General features: G+C 35.9%; 1 protein-coding gene across 1 annotated transcript; it reads left to right on the forward strand.

The window, feature by feature from the left end:
* Nucleotides 1-4,046: 4,046 nt before the first annotated feature.
* LOC131606936 (classical arabinogalactan protein 10-like) lies at nucleotides 4,047-4,883 on the forward strand. Its single transcript, XM_058879019.1, has one exon. The coding sequence runs from the start codon at nucleotides 4,204-4,206 to the stop codon at nucleotides 4,699-4,701; it is 498 nt and encodes a 165-aa protein (XP_058735002.1). The 5' UTR covers nucleotides 4,047-4,203; the 3' UTR covers nucleotides 4,702-4,883.
* The last annotated feature ends 13,250 nt before the right edge of the window (nucleotides 4,884-18,133 follow it).

The following is an 18,133-nucleotide window of genomic DNA, read 5'->3' on the forward strand; positions in this document are numbered from 1 at the left end:
AAAAAACAATACATAAATTGTTCATAAAGTGTTCTGGAATAAAAAAAAGGTATATCCTATTACGTATGCTTAATCCTCGACCATGGCCCCTCCTCTGCCTCTTGTATTCCACCGCACTCACTGTCTCCCTAACCATCTTCTCTACGATGACCACCACACTCAACTGTATCCGCTGACAGGTTGGTAAGAGATCAGTGATATGGTCATCTTGGGCTTGCTGATTCTCCAAGATCTCCTTATGAGTTGGCCTAGGTGAACGTCCAGGAGCATCCGATGTCATGATAGGCTGTGAAACTATGTAGAACCATGTCACGTATCTCTATACACAAGCCAACAACTGGATGCCTGCATCATCAGATACTCCTCTGACACCATATGATTCTCCCAATCCTTAACGATGTCATCGAGATACCGGCGGGCAATGGTGGCGGTAGAAGACTGAAATGGAGATCTAGGTATGGTCTGCACATAAGCAAACTGCTGCATGCATCGCTCTGGCAGATACCTGACCATAGTGTCGGTCCCACATGCCAACCACCCGAAGTATAATGAGATGGAGCCGAATGGAATAATATCCATGTGATCCTCGAACGACGTCCATAAAATGTCATCATGAATAGTCCAATCAAGATACACCCGGAACGACAACACGACATGATTCCCTCAGTGAGGGATATACATAGCAGCCCTCGACATCTGCTCATTATACTGCTGATCAAGATCAAAACCATGAATGCGGTGGAGGTGAGAAATGATCCATCTATGCAAAACGAATAAGAGTCATGTAAGAACAAATTATTAATAGTAAATTAAATTTAATAGTTGAAATGAAAGGTACCCGCATCACACTATACCAGAGCCTGCCAGCTGCCTGGCCCTCTAATTAGAGGCTTTATTCAACTTTTGGTATAGGTATATCAAACAACCATCCCCCCAGTTCCACTCACTCACTGTATCCAAATCCATGATGTACTGGAGGTATGTTACATCCACGTAATTTTCACTTTTGTTCACAAAAAGGGACGTGCCAACCAATAACATGAAGTTACACCTCAAAGCACATTAACAATGATACTGAACAAAGAAGTCATTGCCCTTAGTCTTGGAATCAGTTGTCGCAACAAGGTGGTCATGATAATGGTCCTTCAGGAATGAAAACTTGGCATGAGCCCCATTAGTCGAGGAACACTGCTCAAATGCCTTTTTCAATTGAGCTCCCAAATAGTCAACCTTCCATTCAGTGGCGACATCACGAGTGATCAGGGAGTGGTTAAGTAACCTCCATGTGATAGGAAGGTGTAGCAGGAAGGCGACGTCATCAAGTGTTATTGTCATCTCCCTAACAGGAAATTGAAAAAATGACGTCTCCTTATGTCATCTCTCAACACATGCCCCCTGCATGCCGAGGCTGATAGTGCGATAATCGGAACAACAAAGTCCGACAAGTCCAGAGCCCAAAATGGCCTCCCTGAACCAATCCGCATCAGGATGATACACATCAAATATTTTTCGCGCGTGGTTCATAGACTTTAGCGCCAGCCGTTCCTGTAAAGATAAATATTAATATCAATTTTAACATATTTGTGCGTAAATCATTTAAATGAAAAGTGTAATAAAAATATACTTGTCCATCCCAAACATGTCGAGCGACATGATCACAGTAATAGATCAAGAGGGAGGTGTCAGAGGGCCCTTCTAGATACACCAGGTTAATCTGCACGAGTTCCAAAACATGAACCTCCTCGGATTCCAAAACATGAACCTCCTCAGGTTCCTCCTCTTTATCTTTGGATAAGGACGCACGTGATAGGCGACTCCTCTTAGCAGAAGTAGATGTTCCCTCTACTTCCTCCCGTGGTACCCGACTGCGTCCTTGAATCGTTATAGGCTGCTCAACACTCTCACGCTGAGCGGAAGCAGTTTGGCTTGGTCTGTCGAGTCTTAATCTGTTCGAATTCTCAGCCATTTTTTTGGAAAAAAAATTAATCAGTACTATGGGAAGGAACAAGAATAGGTTTGAAAAAATTATAAAAAAAAACAACTCAGGCATAATTTTGGAACTTCATATCTGAAACTCCTCAGAGTTGTTTTCTAATATGCACTTCTGAAAACACATGCGACACCATTTTTTAAGCTTCAACCTAAATCACCAAAAACTGTAATTTTTACACAATTTATAAACAAAACAACCACATTTTACAAGTTACACTTCAACCTATTAAATTTAAATAAGTCTAAACAACTTATTCTACACATGCAAAGTAGAACAAAGAATTATTAGAAATTTACTCAAATTTGAAGCTTTGAGAGTTGTTGAAATGTGTTGAAATAAGGAGTTGAAATGAGTTGTAATTAGTGAAAATGAATAACAATTAGTTGAAATGAGTTTTAAAAGTATAAATTTTGGGGTTTTGGGGTGTTTGAGTGGTTGAGTTTAACAATAAAATAGAACGAGGGGTTTCTGTCGTGGGTTTAATGTATAAACCTTAATTTAGAGACGTATCTTCGAAAAACCCCAAAATTTAAAGAATGTGAGTTTCTTTAGAGATTAATCTCTGAAACATCCCTATCTTGACTAAAAAGGTATTTTAGATATGCATCTCCGAAAACATCCCTTAAAAATTAAATTGTGATACATTCAAAAATACATTTCCAAATTCAAAAGATAAATATGAAATTTTGCAAGAGTTCGTTAAAAAGGTTAAAGGATGTTTTTTTTGAAACAGCAAAAAAACATTTCCATTACCATAGGCATGAGACATGCCAATTTCCATACAGCATAAAAGTATGTTATCAAGCATGGAATGCAGCCACAGACCAGCTACACAGTGAAGATATCAGAACCATAATCACCATGAAACAGTATTAAATTACAGCAATTACACATACAAATTGAGGGATCATAACTAAAAAACACCAATACTAAAACAGACTTGCTCCAAAAGCTAGGCTTCTCAAGATTTGATGAGAGTTCAGAGACTCTGGTTCCTTACTCGTATCCCTCTGCCGACACCAAAACACCGAGACTCACTACCAACATAGATGAGCTGGAATTGCTAAACACCCTACCTTGCTTACCACTCCCTCCAAACAGATATAATGCTGCCACACACAAACCGAGGAGCCTGCCTTACGATATGCTGCCACACAAATTAAACAGACTCCGACACTGGTGCAGCGACTGGATCGCATATGCAATCCTCCAGATTCAACTCAAAGCCCCTAAATCTGACCACCTAGAGCTGAGCAGCAATGTATTTTTCCGCCGCGACATAGCAACCTATGCTAATTAAAGAAACAGCTGTGTCAGCCCCGAAACACTGCACTCACTTTGGCGGCAGACACAGTGACACACGGAAAACATCTCCATCCCCGAACCAGTGTTACAAACTCAGCAACAAGCGCATTCAAAGCTCCAGATCAAACACCGACGACCCAACAACCTGCCCTAGGATATGTAACTTCAGTGACAAAAGGATGTAAAAGAAAATTCCAAAAATAAACTCATAACAAATTAAACAAAGAAGCCGGAAATCGACCAACAATATATATTTTTTAAAAGGTTATTAAAATAAAATATTTGTACATTAACTTACATTCAGTAATCAATGATATAAAATGGAAATATAAACAAATTTTTGATTGTCATTTTCATCCGTCCAAAGAGATAGGTTGCTTCATATAAACAAATTTAAATTACATTGATTAATTTGCTTTTATTAATAATAACTACATATTTATGTTGTTGCGTCAAAAAAATAAATCACAAATTACTGTATATATAAAACAATAATGATCGCATTAATCCAAGCTAGCTGTGTCAAGCTACACAACACAAGTGCGTCCCATTTCCCACTTCACGTTCACTTTCTCACAACTCACGAAACTTCCAACTTTCCGCTACATTACGCTTACCTTCCCAAATTTACACACAATCCACGTGTCAAACATCCGTATCCCCACTATAAGATTTCAATCCAATCCCAACCCTCCATTTCATCCCCGCATTGAATTGTCCTCTTTTATAAAACCCTCATATCATATCTTTTCATTCTGTCTTATCTCTCCTTTTTCAGATCCACACTTCATTTCCGTTCAAACCGTTTCTCACGCATTTTTCACAACCGCCATTTCAACTCAATTTCAGATCCAACTTTCTTCGATTCAAGATTCAAAATTCAAATTCAAATTCACTCTTTCGCAATGGAGACGAAGAAGACGAATCACGCAATTGCAGGATTATCAGTTCTTCTCTGTTTCTCCTTATTAGTCAACTTCGTTTCATCGACAGATTCACCGGCTCCGACTCCGGCTCCTCATTCATCGGTAGAATCTCCTTCTCCTACTCCAAAATCTTCTCCGATAATTTCACCGCCAGCTCCAACTCCAACTCCGGCTTCGTCTCCTCATCCCGATTCGCCTCCAGCACCTTCACCTGAGAACTCTCCTTCTTCCTCTCCTTCTCCATCTCCGTCTCCATCTCCAGATCAAGCGGCTGATTCCGAAAAAATCCACACCGGCGTTGGAGATGATGACGAAAAATCAACCGGAGGAATGAGTTCCGGTAAGAAAGCAGGGATAGCGGTTGGAGTGATTGCAAGCGTATGCGTGGTTGGATTGGGAGCGATGGTGTACAAGAAGCGCCGGCAAAATATACAGAGATCTGAATATGGATACACAGCGAGGAGAGAACTTCTATAGACTTCGATTTGAATCTGAGTTGGTTCTATTTAGCATTCATTCATATACTATGATAGCTTATTTTCTCCTCAATTTGATTATTATTGATTGTATGCAATAATCTCTTAATGATTGGGACTGGATTTTAGCATTTGATACTGTTACCGTTTAAGGAATGGCAATTTTTTCGGTTCTTGGTTGTACTATCGTGAAATTTTATTTTTCAGCCTTGAAGTTTAATTACTCTGTCTGATAGCCGGTCCTGTGTAGTTTTGTATTTTAATTTTACGGTTGTAAATGTTTAAAAATGATTCTATTGAGGTTCATAAAATAGATATATCACATTGATATCTATGGGTAATACTATTTTTTAAAAAAATATTTAGTGTGGTTAGGTTTTTGGATGAGTCAAAAGCAATTTTAGAGGTGTATAATTAATTTTGAGTAATTTTAAGATGTTCATTTAGGCAAAAGTAGAAGTGATTCTATATCCAAAATTAATTTTATTTGAAGCTAGAATTTATAATTTTTATTTTCATGATTGATTCTGAATAATTTTTACACGCTAAACTATATTTTAATAAAATGAATTATACCAAATTTAATACTGCTAGAATCAATGTTAGAATCAATTATGTCTACTCCAATTCAAACACACCCTTAATATAGGTTGTGTTTAAAAGTCTTGATTATAAAAAAAAAGTATGTTTAGTAGTTATGATATCAAAATTATTTTTTCTTAAATCGTAAATAGTGTAAATGAGTCTGACATTGTATTCAAATTATTTAAAACGGTTCCCTGTACCGGACTATACTGGTGGTAATAAAAAAATAAAAGTTATATTTAAAACAAATTATAATTAAGACATTTTTATAATTACTTCTCTTTTATGTTTCTTCTTTTTTATGGGTTAAAATAATTATTTTAATTGAATGACCGTATAAAATAATTTTATATTGTTAATATATTTTAATTAATCTTTTTTAAAAATATTTTTTTAAATTATTTGGTTTTGATTAAATAGTGATCGGTCGTTTGAATAGAAGAAATGACAATAGAGAATTCGATTTAACATGTCATCTCATTTTGGGGAGAGTCCGCCCCATTTTATGTATCCATGTTAAATGAATTATAAGTTGTTTGTGGTTTTAAGTTGAAATGTGACATCCCATTGTATGTTGAAAGTTTTTAAATTATTCTGATTTTCGCTTATAATTTATAGGGTAGATTTGGGGTGTTACAAGAAATATCTGGATTTATTGAAATATGTTGAAAGTACAATTCTAGACCATGTGAATGAGAAGTTTTTTGTGCTTGGACCGATCAAGTTAGACACTTTCAAAATACAACAACTAACCAAGTTGAGTCTGCCCGTGCTACATTGAATAATTGGTTGGGAAATAGTAAAGGTGATATGCGTAGAGATTGGATCTGTAACACCCCGAAAATTATTTCTAATTATTTAATTTAAATAGGATAATTATTTAATTGGAATAATTGATGTTATGAGAATTATTGAGAAATATTGGTCTTTGGGCCAAGTGCGGTATTTAGCAATGAGGGAGTGTTAAGTTGTAAGCCCATTGTTAAATTATGTTATGTTGTAATAAAACAAGGAAATAGGAGGAAATTGAGAAATAGAGGTGGAAAACCTAAGAGGGAGAGAAGAAGAACTCATGGGTAAAATCTATTTTCGCAACCCTTTGGCAGCCTTCACAAATCATGCCGTAACTCTCTGCTCGTAACTCCAAATCAGGTAATTCTTGAAGATTCGGATTCTATACAAAATTTCCTTCGATTTGATATATTAATTCGTGTCAGGGAGGTTCTCGATGAGGGAGATAAGCGAGTTTGAAGATTGGGGATTCTTGCTGAAAGTGAAGAAAAGAGGCTTACGGGTTTGATGGAGAAGAAGGGGAAAAGTCCATATTCTTGGCTAAGGTAAGGGAGGACTCTCCATTTAATCTCTTTTATCGTGTTGTGAATGATGATATTGATTGGGAATGTTGTTTAGATCAATAGGTTCCATATTTTGATTGTGTCAGTGTTATGATCCTGTATGTTAAGACCTATGATTTTGAATCCCTAAAAGATTGAGTGGAATTATGTTTGGATCGAATGAAATAGACATGGATTAATAGACTATAGATGATAGATGACTACCATGTGTTTAGAAGTGCAGAAATTCTGGTTTTAGATCCCAATCGCAGGTTGTACAGGTGAAATCGCGAGGAAGACAAATGGGTAAGTCGCAGGTTCTGAGAACTGCTGCCCATTTGCGTATGATACGCGTATGATACGCGTATGGGGGGTATGGTACGTGTATGGTACGCTCCCCATTATGCACCAGAATGTGCCCTTCTGCTGGTACGCGTATGGTACGCGTATGGTAAGGTGTTGGTACGCGTATGGGCTGTTGATACGCGTATGTGCCTGTTTTGTGTGGGATTTTGGTTCTGTTCATACGCGTATTGTAACAGCCCGAATTTAATTAACTGAATAATTAAATTAAATAAGGATTTATTTACTTAATTTGGACGAAGTTTGATAATTAATTGGATCGTCGGTGTTATTGAGAAACATGTTCGGATTATTAAGTGAAGTTGGAATTTATTCGGTTAATCGAAGAATTAATAAAGTGGAATATGTAGAGAAATGATATTAGAAATAATATTATTATTGGATTTTATTTATTTGAGATAAAGTCGGATTTAATTGGATTAATCGGAAAATAATATTAAGGATAATAATATTATTTGTTGTAGCATAATTATTTATTGAACTACTCTATTTTATTGAATTGATCCTATTTAGTTAGAAGTGAAATTATGTGGGTTAAGCCCAATATGAATAATATAGTAAGGGTTTAGAGAGAGTTAGAGACACCATAACATTTATTCATTTCAAGAGAAGAGGAAGAGGAGAAAGGAGGCTAAGAGAGGAGAAGAGCAAAAGCTAGAGTTTGGAGAAGAAATCAAAGAGGTAAGGGGGAGAATCCTTATTATTATGGGTTAGTATGATTGGGTCAATGGGTAGATTAACATGATTTAGGGATTTTGTTCTTCAATTTCTAGGTTTTGACATGTTTGGGGTAAAACCCCTAAATTTCAATGATTTGTGATTATTAGGTTTTGATGAATATTTTTTTTGATATGTAATAATTAAATTCAGTTAATTACTAATTTGGTGTATGATAATAACATATAATTTCCATCATCATATGTTTGTTGTATCACAATATAAACTACTCTGTTGTTTCTGTTTGTTTATCAATGTAGCAATAAGTCAAAGAAAATTATAAGTTACTGCAATGGCACTTACCGGTAATAATTAGCACTTAGTGATATATAGAAACACTATATTAATGTTTGTCACTTCCTGTAGCATTGAAAGTAATTGAACTGGTAGGTACTGTAGCGCAAATCATTAGCAGTAGAATATAATTGGATAGAATGAGTAACATACTGTAGCGACATAAAACCAATTCCTATTGCTTCCAAGATTACTACTATACATGTTTAATAAATATAATAGTGATATAGTATTATTAAATATAATTAATTTTTATGAGTTATGAATTAGATATAATTATTTGGGTTAATTGACTAATTTAAAATAATTTCAATTCCGTTAGAGTTGTCAATGGAGTTGTTAGAGTTGTCAATAGAGTTGTTAGAGTTGACAATAAAGTTGTTAGAGTTATTTTGAATTATTAAGAGTCATACTTTTATTTATTTTGCGTAATTTTGACATGTTTAGAGTTGTTAGTGTATGATGTCGGTATTTGTTTTTTTGTCGAAACTTTGACAATTCATATCTTTTGAACCGCAACTCCGTTTGAGTATCCGTTCGAAGCGTTAGAAAGCTAGCGCAATATTCTTTTCAATAAAAATGGTCTTTTGCAATAGAACACTAGAAAATGGAAATGTAATAGAAATAGAATTGAATTGAAATTAATATAGTGTGATTATTAATTGGTTGATTAAATTAATAGTTGAATTAATTTCAACGTGTTTAATTGATTGGAATATAATTTGGAATTTGATCAACTATTTGGTTTGTCGGTAAATTACGGTATTTTGGGAATTTGTCCGTAATTGTGTTTTGGCTTGAATATGTTTATGATGAGAATAAATAATGTATACGCCATGATGTTGTGCTAATATTGATTCTCTATGAGTAGTTGGATAGCATTAATTCTAATAATTAATTGTTTGATGTGGAAAGTGTGTGTTCATGTATAATTGACAAAAATGAGAATTAACATGAGATAGTATGGTTACTAGTGTTAATTGGATTGTGTGAATCGTAATTGATTAATTGACCTCTCACATGTGAATGATGTGTGTGTGTTGTGAATGTTGTGTACAATTGGTGGATAATTCATAGAGTTGAATTATTGTGATATGCGGAAAGTTAAGATGGTAGAGATGATCTTAATTGCATATATTTGTGATATTGTACATACATTCATATCATAGTGTGCCTTGAAACACAGGTGGATTTGCTTTGAAACACAAGCGGGCTTGGATTCTAGAGTGAATCGGAAGCCGTAAACTATATGTTTACAATTGGTGGACTTTGGTCTTGTCCGGATCGGAAGTGTGGCTTAGATTCTAGAGATATGAATCGGAGGCCGGTGAAACTTAGAATTTCACATTGGTACCACATGCATAGTGTCACATGTTTTATTGAGTCACATTAGAGTTATTTGATAGTTGACTATGTGCATTATGTTGTCATGATATGTGCATGATTGTGATAATTGATTATGTGCATTATGTTGTTGTAATAAGTGTACGAGTGAACAATTGATTATGTGCATTGATGTCGTAATGCTATGTGTATGAGTTTGGTAATTGATTATGTACACTTGGTGTTGTAGCGATATTTGTATTAGTTGATAATTGAGAATGGGTGATGTTTGAATACGTAATTGGTTAAATGCGGGAATATGTGATAATTATGGCTACGTGTATAATTGAGAATATAGTATTGAGATATTATACTCTTATACTTTGTGTATGCTTAATATATGTGAATTATGATTAGCATTAATTTTATGATTAGGCAAGTATAATGCATTCCTATAATTGTTGATTTAACCATTGTATCTCATTATACTTTCTTCATAATGGTTTGTATTCTCACCCTTCTGTTTTAATGTTGCCCTCGTTTGGCGACATGCAGGTTCGGGAGTTAGTAGCTCGCGTGTGATCTTAGTCGGAGTTTCTTCCGAGTTATTTGGAGATTAGGTAGTGAGTCAATGCTCTGGTCATGTAACACTGGGTAGACTAGTTATTTGAACTCATGTTTCTATTCGGTTATGTATTACGTTTGATTTGAGAACCTGTTATGTTACTACTTGTTGTTTGATAGGCTTTTAATCCAAATATTCTGAATTATATTTTAATTTATGTTGATATGATTATTGAGACTTGATCATGGTATGGGACATGGATCATTTTATGAAACACATGAGTATTTAGTAGTTTCCGCTGTGAATGCATATTCTGGATAAAGTATGATTAATTGAGAAGTGTTATTTGAAATGACCAGGTGTATCATATATTGTAAGTAAATGCTGTCGGTTTTAAAGGCTTTTAGTTTTTGAAAACATCGATGTGACGCCCTTTTGTTATATGCATGCTTATTCTCTGATTATATACTTATTTATTTTGGGGTATTAAAGGGGTGTTACACGTATGATACGCGTATGGTGTGTGTGTTTTGTGTGTGGAATGTTGGTTCTGTTCATACGCGTATGGTACGCGTATGGTGCGTGTTTTTGTGGAATTTCGGCTCTGTTGGTACGCGTATGGTACGCGTATGGCCAGCGTGACTTGCAGATTTTGCTGTTTTGTGATTTTAAAAGTTTGACGATGTATAACTTTTAAACTGCTGATCTGTTTGGAATGATGTTTGAATTATGATGTTGAGAATGAGATAAATCGTATGATTAATCGATATATGATTTTATTGAATGATGCAATTGTATATATATATATATATATATATATATAAACATACTTGTTAACGATGATGATGATGATGATGATGAATGATGATGTATGAGTATAGATGATGCTACTCATAGGGTGATGATGATGATGGTATGTTGTATATATGTTTGCATGCATTCATAGTCATTTGATGAGGGCTGAATCCTAAAGATGAGAGGATTCAGTGAACGACAAGATTCTCATTGTGTGGAATCTGTGCTGGCAGGGCCGTATCTGGATGATGATAGATCGGTCGGTGGGTTTTCCCATTGATGATGTTGGTACCACATGCATAGTGTCAGTTTCATACATATGCATGATTTCTTTTTATAACATGATTTATATATGTTATGTAATGACTTGATGTTGTGGATGTGTGATGGTGATGGGTCTGAATATGAAACGATTGGGTGAATGATATAACTATGATATATTGTTATTTATGATGCAATAACATTGGTTACTGTGATGAGACTCACCCTTACTTGTTGTCATTTTCAGATTGTGGATAGCGGCGTGACTTGGTGAGGATTAGCTCATAAGTCAGTTTAGTTGTTGTGTCGGTGTCATGCTCTGATAGATGTAACACTGGGAACGCAATGTTTGAGTTTTAGAATATAACTCTATTTGTTTATTTTGTTTTGAAGTCTGATACATTAATGATGTGATGTTGACTTGATGATTCAATTTCGCTGTGTAAACATGATTTTATTTAATTAGTTATAATCAGATGTTTTCAGTGAATGCATGACATATGTCGAACGTGTGTTTTTCTTTTATTTATGAATTGTGGCACCTCTTTGCATGTTACTCTGATTAATATTTGCTTAATTGCCGTGGGGTATTAGAGGGGTGTTACAATAGTGGTATCAGAGCAGATCGGTCCGTCCGGCCAATTGTTGAGTCAGTTGAGTTGCGCGACAGTTGTATACTGTCGGCGTTTTATCCCTTGGTACACGACATGTGAGTGAATCACTGTCGGTACTTGTTTGTTTTGTTGCAGGTGTTGGATTGAAACAAGTGGGGGAGAAGCTTCGCTTCTCGGTTATGTTTCAGTTGTAAGATGATTGGTCCAGTAGGCTGTTGTTGGCAACAACGCACGTGTTGTTGGGTTGGTTGTTTCCCGAATCGAAGGTGGCTTGGAATTAAGACTTGACTGGTAATTAAGTTGGAGCATCTTGAATGGGGGTGATTAGATGTAATTGATGATTATTTGTAGGAGAGGGAAATTAGAAAGTTGCAATGTATCAGCTCTGCTGGTGGACTGCGAAGTTGTCAGTTGAGTAGCCTTGCGTCTCGGAAGAGGTTCAGTTACAAGTTTGCAAGGAGGATTGCTGTCGTGATGTTTCAGAAAGCGGACTTCGGCAGGGGGATGTGTCGCTTAAGTTATAAGAAGTTTGGGAGCGAAGAGATATGATAAGGGGCTGTTTGGAATGTGATTTATTTGAAGATGATGAGTTTTGGAGTGGAATTTCCGCAAGCAAAACGCAGGAAAGTTGCTGAACCGTTATGAAACTTCGAAAATTCATAACTGGAGTTCCAGACATTTGATTTGAGTTCCGTTTGAAGCGTCAGAAAGCTAACGAGATGAACTTTGTTATAAAATGGTTGAAGCAGCTGTAACATATTTAATTGTGTCAGTAGGATGTTGGAAAGAGGTGGAGTTGCAGTTACGCTTGTTCTTAGAACTAGACTTGTTTGTTGGTGCTGCACGGGATATTAGTGTTAGAGTTGAACGGATTGAAGGAATGATTAGAAGGTTTGTTGAGAAGTAATTTTAAGAATTGAATATACCATTTGAAGAGTTTTGGAGATATCTTATAGAGCGTCGCTGCATGATGTCGATGTTGCATTTCAGATGGCGATGGAAAATTCATATCTTGAGTTTCGAGTGTCGGATTAATATGTCGTTTGAATTATGTTCTACCTTATAAGAGAGTTATAAATACAGTAGAGTGGTCCTATGAGGAGGTATTATGAGGTCGGTTAAAGAAGCATGAAAAATTGTTGAATAGGAATGTCTACTACCACGATTGTCTGAAACAGAATTGAGTAGAACATGTTGTTGAGGAATAAGTTGATGAGATGTTCGGTAATAAAGATGATTTGAGTGCCGATGGATCTTAGTGAGAATTGAATTAGTAGTAAAGCTGAATTAAACTTTAGAACGGTTGAAGTCGTATTTGTGATGCGTCACTGAGGGGTTTGAGTGGTGTATTGATGCAGAATCAACAAGTAGTCGCGTATGCGTCAAGACAACTCAAAGTGCATGAAAGGAATATCCGACTCAGGATTTAGAGTTGGCAGCTGTGGGTTTTGTTTTGAAGCTGTGGCGACATTATTTTTATGGTTCGAGATTCGAGGTGTTTAGTGATCATAAGAGTCTGAAGTATCTCTTCGATCAGAAAGAGCTGAATATGAGGCAGAGAAGATGGTTAGAACTCCTCAAAGACTATGATTTTGGCTTGAATTACCATCCTGGTAAGGCAAATGTAGTTGCTGATGCATTGAGTAGGAAGACTTTGCATATGTCTATGCTAATGGTGAAGGAATTGGATTTGATTGAAGAATTCAGAGACTTGAGTTTGGTATTTGAAGATACTCCTAATAGTGTTAGATTGGGTATGCTAAAGCTGACTAGTGGTATTCTTGACGAGATTAGAGGAGGTTAGACAACTGATGTTGAGTCGATCAATAAGTTGACTTTGAATTATTGAGGTAAAGGCGGTGAATTCAGAATCGACGAGCATATTATAATGTGGTTTGGTGATCGGGTTTGTGTCCCTGATGTTTTTGAGCTTTGAAAGAATATTCTAGAAGGAGACACCGCAATGAATTGTTGGATTAGGACGATGTTAATGAGTTTGAGTGCAAACTCCGAAAGGACACTATTCTGTAGTAACGACAGTTTATGCTTAAATATGGTTGTCGGCTATCTATTGACAAATTAAGGACTTGATCACCCTTAATCTCTTGTTGATAGTAGACGGAATCATATAGATGGTGTGAGATTGTTTGTTAACTTAATGGTATAAGATGTGATGAATGCTAAGCCGTGAGAATAATCACTCACCATATTGTGGGAACTTATGAAGAAGTGAATATGAAAGAGTGCAACATATTGGACGGTGACTTAAGACGGGTAATCGGAGTTGCACAGCGAAAATGTGATGTGGAGTAATATTATGAGTACTACTCGTGGGCAGCGTGGAATTAATACGTCGGGAGCCTACATGGAGAACATGTATTGATCTATATGTTGGATGTAGGATCTAGTGGATGTAACGGTGTTGTATCATAGAATTAGAACTTTTTTTGAATAATTGCCGAGATGATGAGTATGTTATTATGGTTGTACGAGGTTGACGAGTATGTATTCGGCGAAGTTAAGATATTGAGTTGATACTATATGGTGCTATAATAATCTTGTGTCATTGTAAGGTGTTATGTAGATTTCCAGATATAATTAGGAATTATAACCTATGAAGGACGAAGTTGATTTGATTCTTAGTAGAGAGCGGGACTCAGTTGAGCTATTTTGTAAGCAATGGTATATTGAGGATGATGAGCGTGATTATAACTACTTATGTGTACTCGTTCTGATGGTGGGAATGTTTTAATAGATGTAGTAACTCAGGAATTGTTTTGAGTAAATGTAAGTATTGCTAAGTGGTAAATTAGTACTATGTATGGTAAAGGAGGATTTTAAACGAATGAGTAAAGAGAATCGGAATTGGGTAAAACTAAGTAAATCTAGCTGGTGATGATGATTGTAATGAGTAAATCAGAGTGGCACAGCAAAAGAAGAATGTAACGTGTTGGATGATTGCCGGTGTGACTTAAGAGGAGTCAGAAAGTTGAAATTCAATGATATAGGAATATTATTATTGGGTTTCTTGAAGGAAGCGGTTGGGGAAAAGTGTAAGTATTACTTTATCGCTCTGATGGAAAGGTGTGTCTAAGGTTGATACGTTCGGTGGATGGAATCCGTTACTGCAGTGTTGATCAGTTGTGATCATACCGTGGATTGTATAATTATATTATTCAGTTGTTGAGCGCATTATATGGGTTGTACCTCAATATCCTATTATCGTTAACCTTTTGGAGATATAACGAGTGGTACATCTTTGAGGTGGTCGAATGCGACGTGAGAGCTGAGATTGAACGCATGAAATACGCTTCTGTTGGTTATGTCGGATGAACCTTGAGGATCGATTAGGAAAATGTTACTTGGGAACTGGAAAGTCAGATGGAGGACTCATATCCGGAACTTTTTCACTTGAGGAATGTTTTCGAGGACGAAAACTCTTTTAGTGGGGGAGAGTTGTAACACCCCGAAAATTATTTCTAATTATTTAATTTAAATAGGATAATTATTTAATTGGAATAATTGATGTTATGAGAATTATTGAGAAATATTGGTCTTTGGACCAAGTGCGGTATTTAGCAATGAGGGGGTGTTAAGTTGTAAGCCCATTGTTAGATTATGTTATGTTGTAATAAAACAAGGAAATAGGAGGAAATTGAGAAATAGAGGAGGAAAACCTAAGAGGGAGAGAAGAAGAACTCATGGGCAAAATCTATTTTCGCAACCCTTTGGCAGCCTTCACAAATCATGCCATAACTCTCTGCTCGTAACTCCAAATCAGGTAATTCTTGAAGATTCGGATTCTACACGAAATTTCCTTCGATTTGATATATTAATTCGTGTCAGGGAGGTTCTTGATAAGGGAGATAAGCGAGTTTGAAGATTGGAGATTCTTGCTGAAAGTGAAGAAAAGATTGGAGATTCTTGTCAGGGAAGTTCTTGATTATGTCAGTGTTATGATCCTGTATGTTAAGACCTATGATTTTGAATCCCTAAAAGATTGAGTGGAATTATGTTTGGATCGAATGAAATAGACATGGATTAATAGACTATAGATGATAGATGACTACCATGTGTTTAGAAGTGCAGAAATTCTGGTTTTAGATCCAAATTGCAGGTTGTACAGGTGAAATCGCGAGGAAGACGAATGGGTAAGTCACAGGTTCTGAGAACTGCTGCCCATTTGCGTATGATACGCGTATGATGCGCGTATGGGGGGTGTGGTACGCGTATGGTACGCTCCCCATTGTGCACCAGAATGTGCCCTTCTGCTGGTACCCGTATGGTACACGTATGGTAAGGTGTTGGTACGCGTATGGGCTGTTGATACGCGTATGTGCCTGTTTTGTGTGGGATTTTGGTTCTGTTCATACGCGTATGATACGCATATGGTGTGTGTGTTTTGTGTGTGGAATGTTGGTTCTGTTCATATGCGTATGGTACGCGTATGGTTCGTGTTTTTGTGGAATTCTGGCTCTGTTGGTACGCGTATGGTACGCGTATGGTCAGCGTGACTTGCAGATTTTGCTGTTTTGTGATTTTAAAAGTTTGACGATGTATAACTTTTAAACTGCTGATCTGTTTGGAATGATGTTTGAATTATGATGTTGAGAATGAGATAAATCTTATGATTAATCGATATATGATTTTATTGAATGATGCAATTGTATATATATATATATATATGAACATACTTGTTAACGATGATGATGATGAATGATGATGTATGAGTATAGATGATGCTACTCATAGGGTGATGATGATGATGGTATGTTGTATATATGTTTGCATGCATTCATAGTCATTTGATGAGGGCTGAATCCTAAAGATGAGAGGATTCAGTGAAGGGCAAGATTCCCATTGTGTGGAATCTGTGCTGGCAGGGCCGTATCTGGATGATGATAGATCGGTCGGTGGGCTTTCCCATTGATGATGTTGGTACCACATGCATAGTGTCAGTTTCATACATATGCATGATTTCTTTTTATAACATGATTTATATATGTTATGTGATGACTTGATGTTGTGGATGTGTGACGGTGATGGTCTGAATATGAAACGATTGGGTGAATGATATAACTATGATATATTGTTATTTATGATGCAATAACATTGGTTAACTGTGATGAGACTCACCTTTACTTGTTGTCATTTTCAGATTGAGGATAGCGGCGTGACTTGGTGAGGATTAGCTCATAAGTCAGTTTAGTTGTTGTGTCGGTGTCATGCTCTGATAGATGTAACACTGGTAACGCGATGTTTGAGTTTTAGAATATAACTCTATTTGTTTATTTTGTTTTGAAGTCTGATACATTAATGATGTGATGTTGACTTGATGATTCAATTTCGCTGTGTAAACATGATTTTATTTAATGAGTTATAATCAAATGTTTTCAATGAATGCATGACATATGTCGAACGTGTGTTTTTCTTTTATTTATGAATTGTGGCACCTCTTTGCATGTTACTCTGATTAATATTTGTTTAATTTCCGCGGGGTATTAGAGGGGTGTTACAGGATCTCTATGAATCATCTGATCCAAAATCAGCATAATGAGATACACACGTCATTTGGTCACAATATTATAGTGTTGGAACACAGATTCAAAGACAACAATCTCTATTAATAATTGGTGAGAAATATGTCTCAAGAGGGATTGAACTTTATTTTTCACGAAACCAAACGAGATGAGAAAGTATGTTCAGATAACTCAAAGTGTGGTTGTACAACTAGGAAGATGTGTGGTTTTCCACGTGCTTGTTTGATTTCAAAGAAGGTAAAACTTGATATCCCAATACGAATAAGTGAGGTTTACGCCCAGTGGAAAAGGCTATACTTTTATGATGATGGTGAGATGAAGGAAGATAAATCAAATATATATATCTTGACCGAATGGGAAGTGATTCAAGAGAGTTTTTATGAAAGCTGATGACAACATGAGACTCCACATCAAAAAGCAATTGAGAAATATTTCTGATAAGTGCCAAAATTTTGTTATTTTGACATTAATTTTTGGAACTTATTGACTTATTTTGTTGGAATATAGTAAATAACCCTCAACTTGTATCTAAATATGTTTATATTTCGTTATCATGTAAATATTGTGTATAGTTGCATTATCATGTAAATATCATTGAGTTTGATTAATTTTTATCTCTTTTTTGTAGGTATTGAAGCAATGATATTATATCATTTTTAGATAGAGCATTTAATAAGCTTTCCAACGTTTTAAACCATGCGTAAATTGGAGTTACAGTTCAAAAATTATGGCGAAAACAAGTGCTGAATGTTTCTCATTGCTGTTGAGTGCGCTAGGCGGGCTTCTGCACGGGCTAAACGGACCTGTGATTTTCAGATTTAATATATATTCATTTTTACATCATTTTTTAGGTTATATTTTTGGGGATTTTAACTCTCAACTCCATCAACTTCATTCTTTGAGTTTAGAGGCTAGAAAACAACATTGGAGGTTGCATCCTGAAGATCCGGAGACGGATTTGTAACAATCGTATTGACATCGCGAGAGTTGTCAATTCATTTTCTCTTTTCTATGTATTCTCTCTTGTTAGAGTTTGTTTTTA

Source organism: Vicia villosa, linkage group LG5, assembly GCF_029867415.1.
Source record: "Vicia villosa cultivar HV-30 ecotype Madison, WI linkage group LG5, Vvil1.0, whole genome shotgun sequence".
Taxonomy (NCBI): domain Eukaryota; kingdom Viridiplantae; phylum Streptophyta; class Magnoliopsida; order Fabales; family Fabaceae; genus Vicia; species Vicia villosa.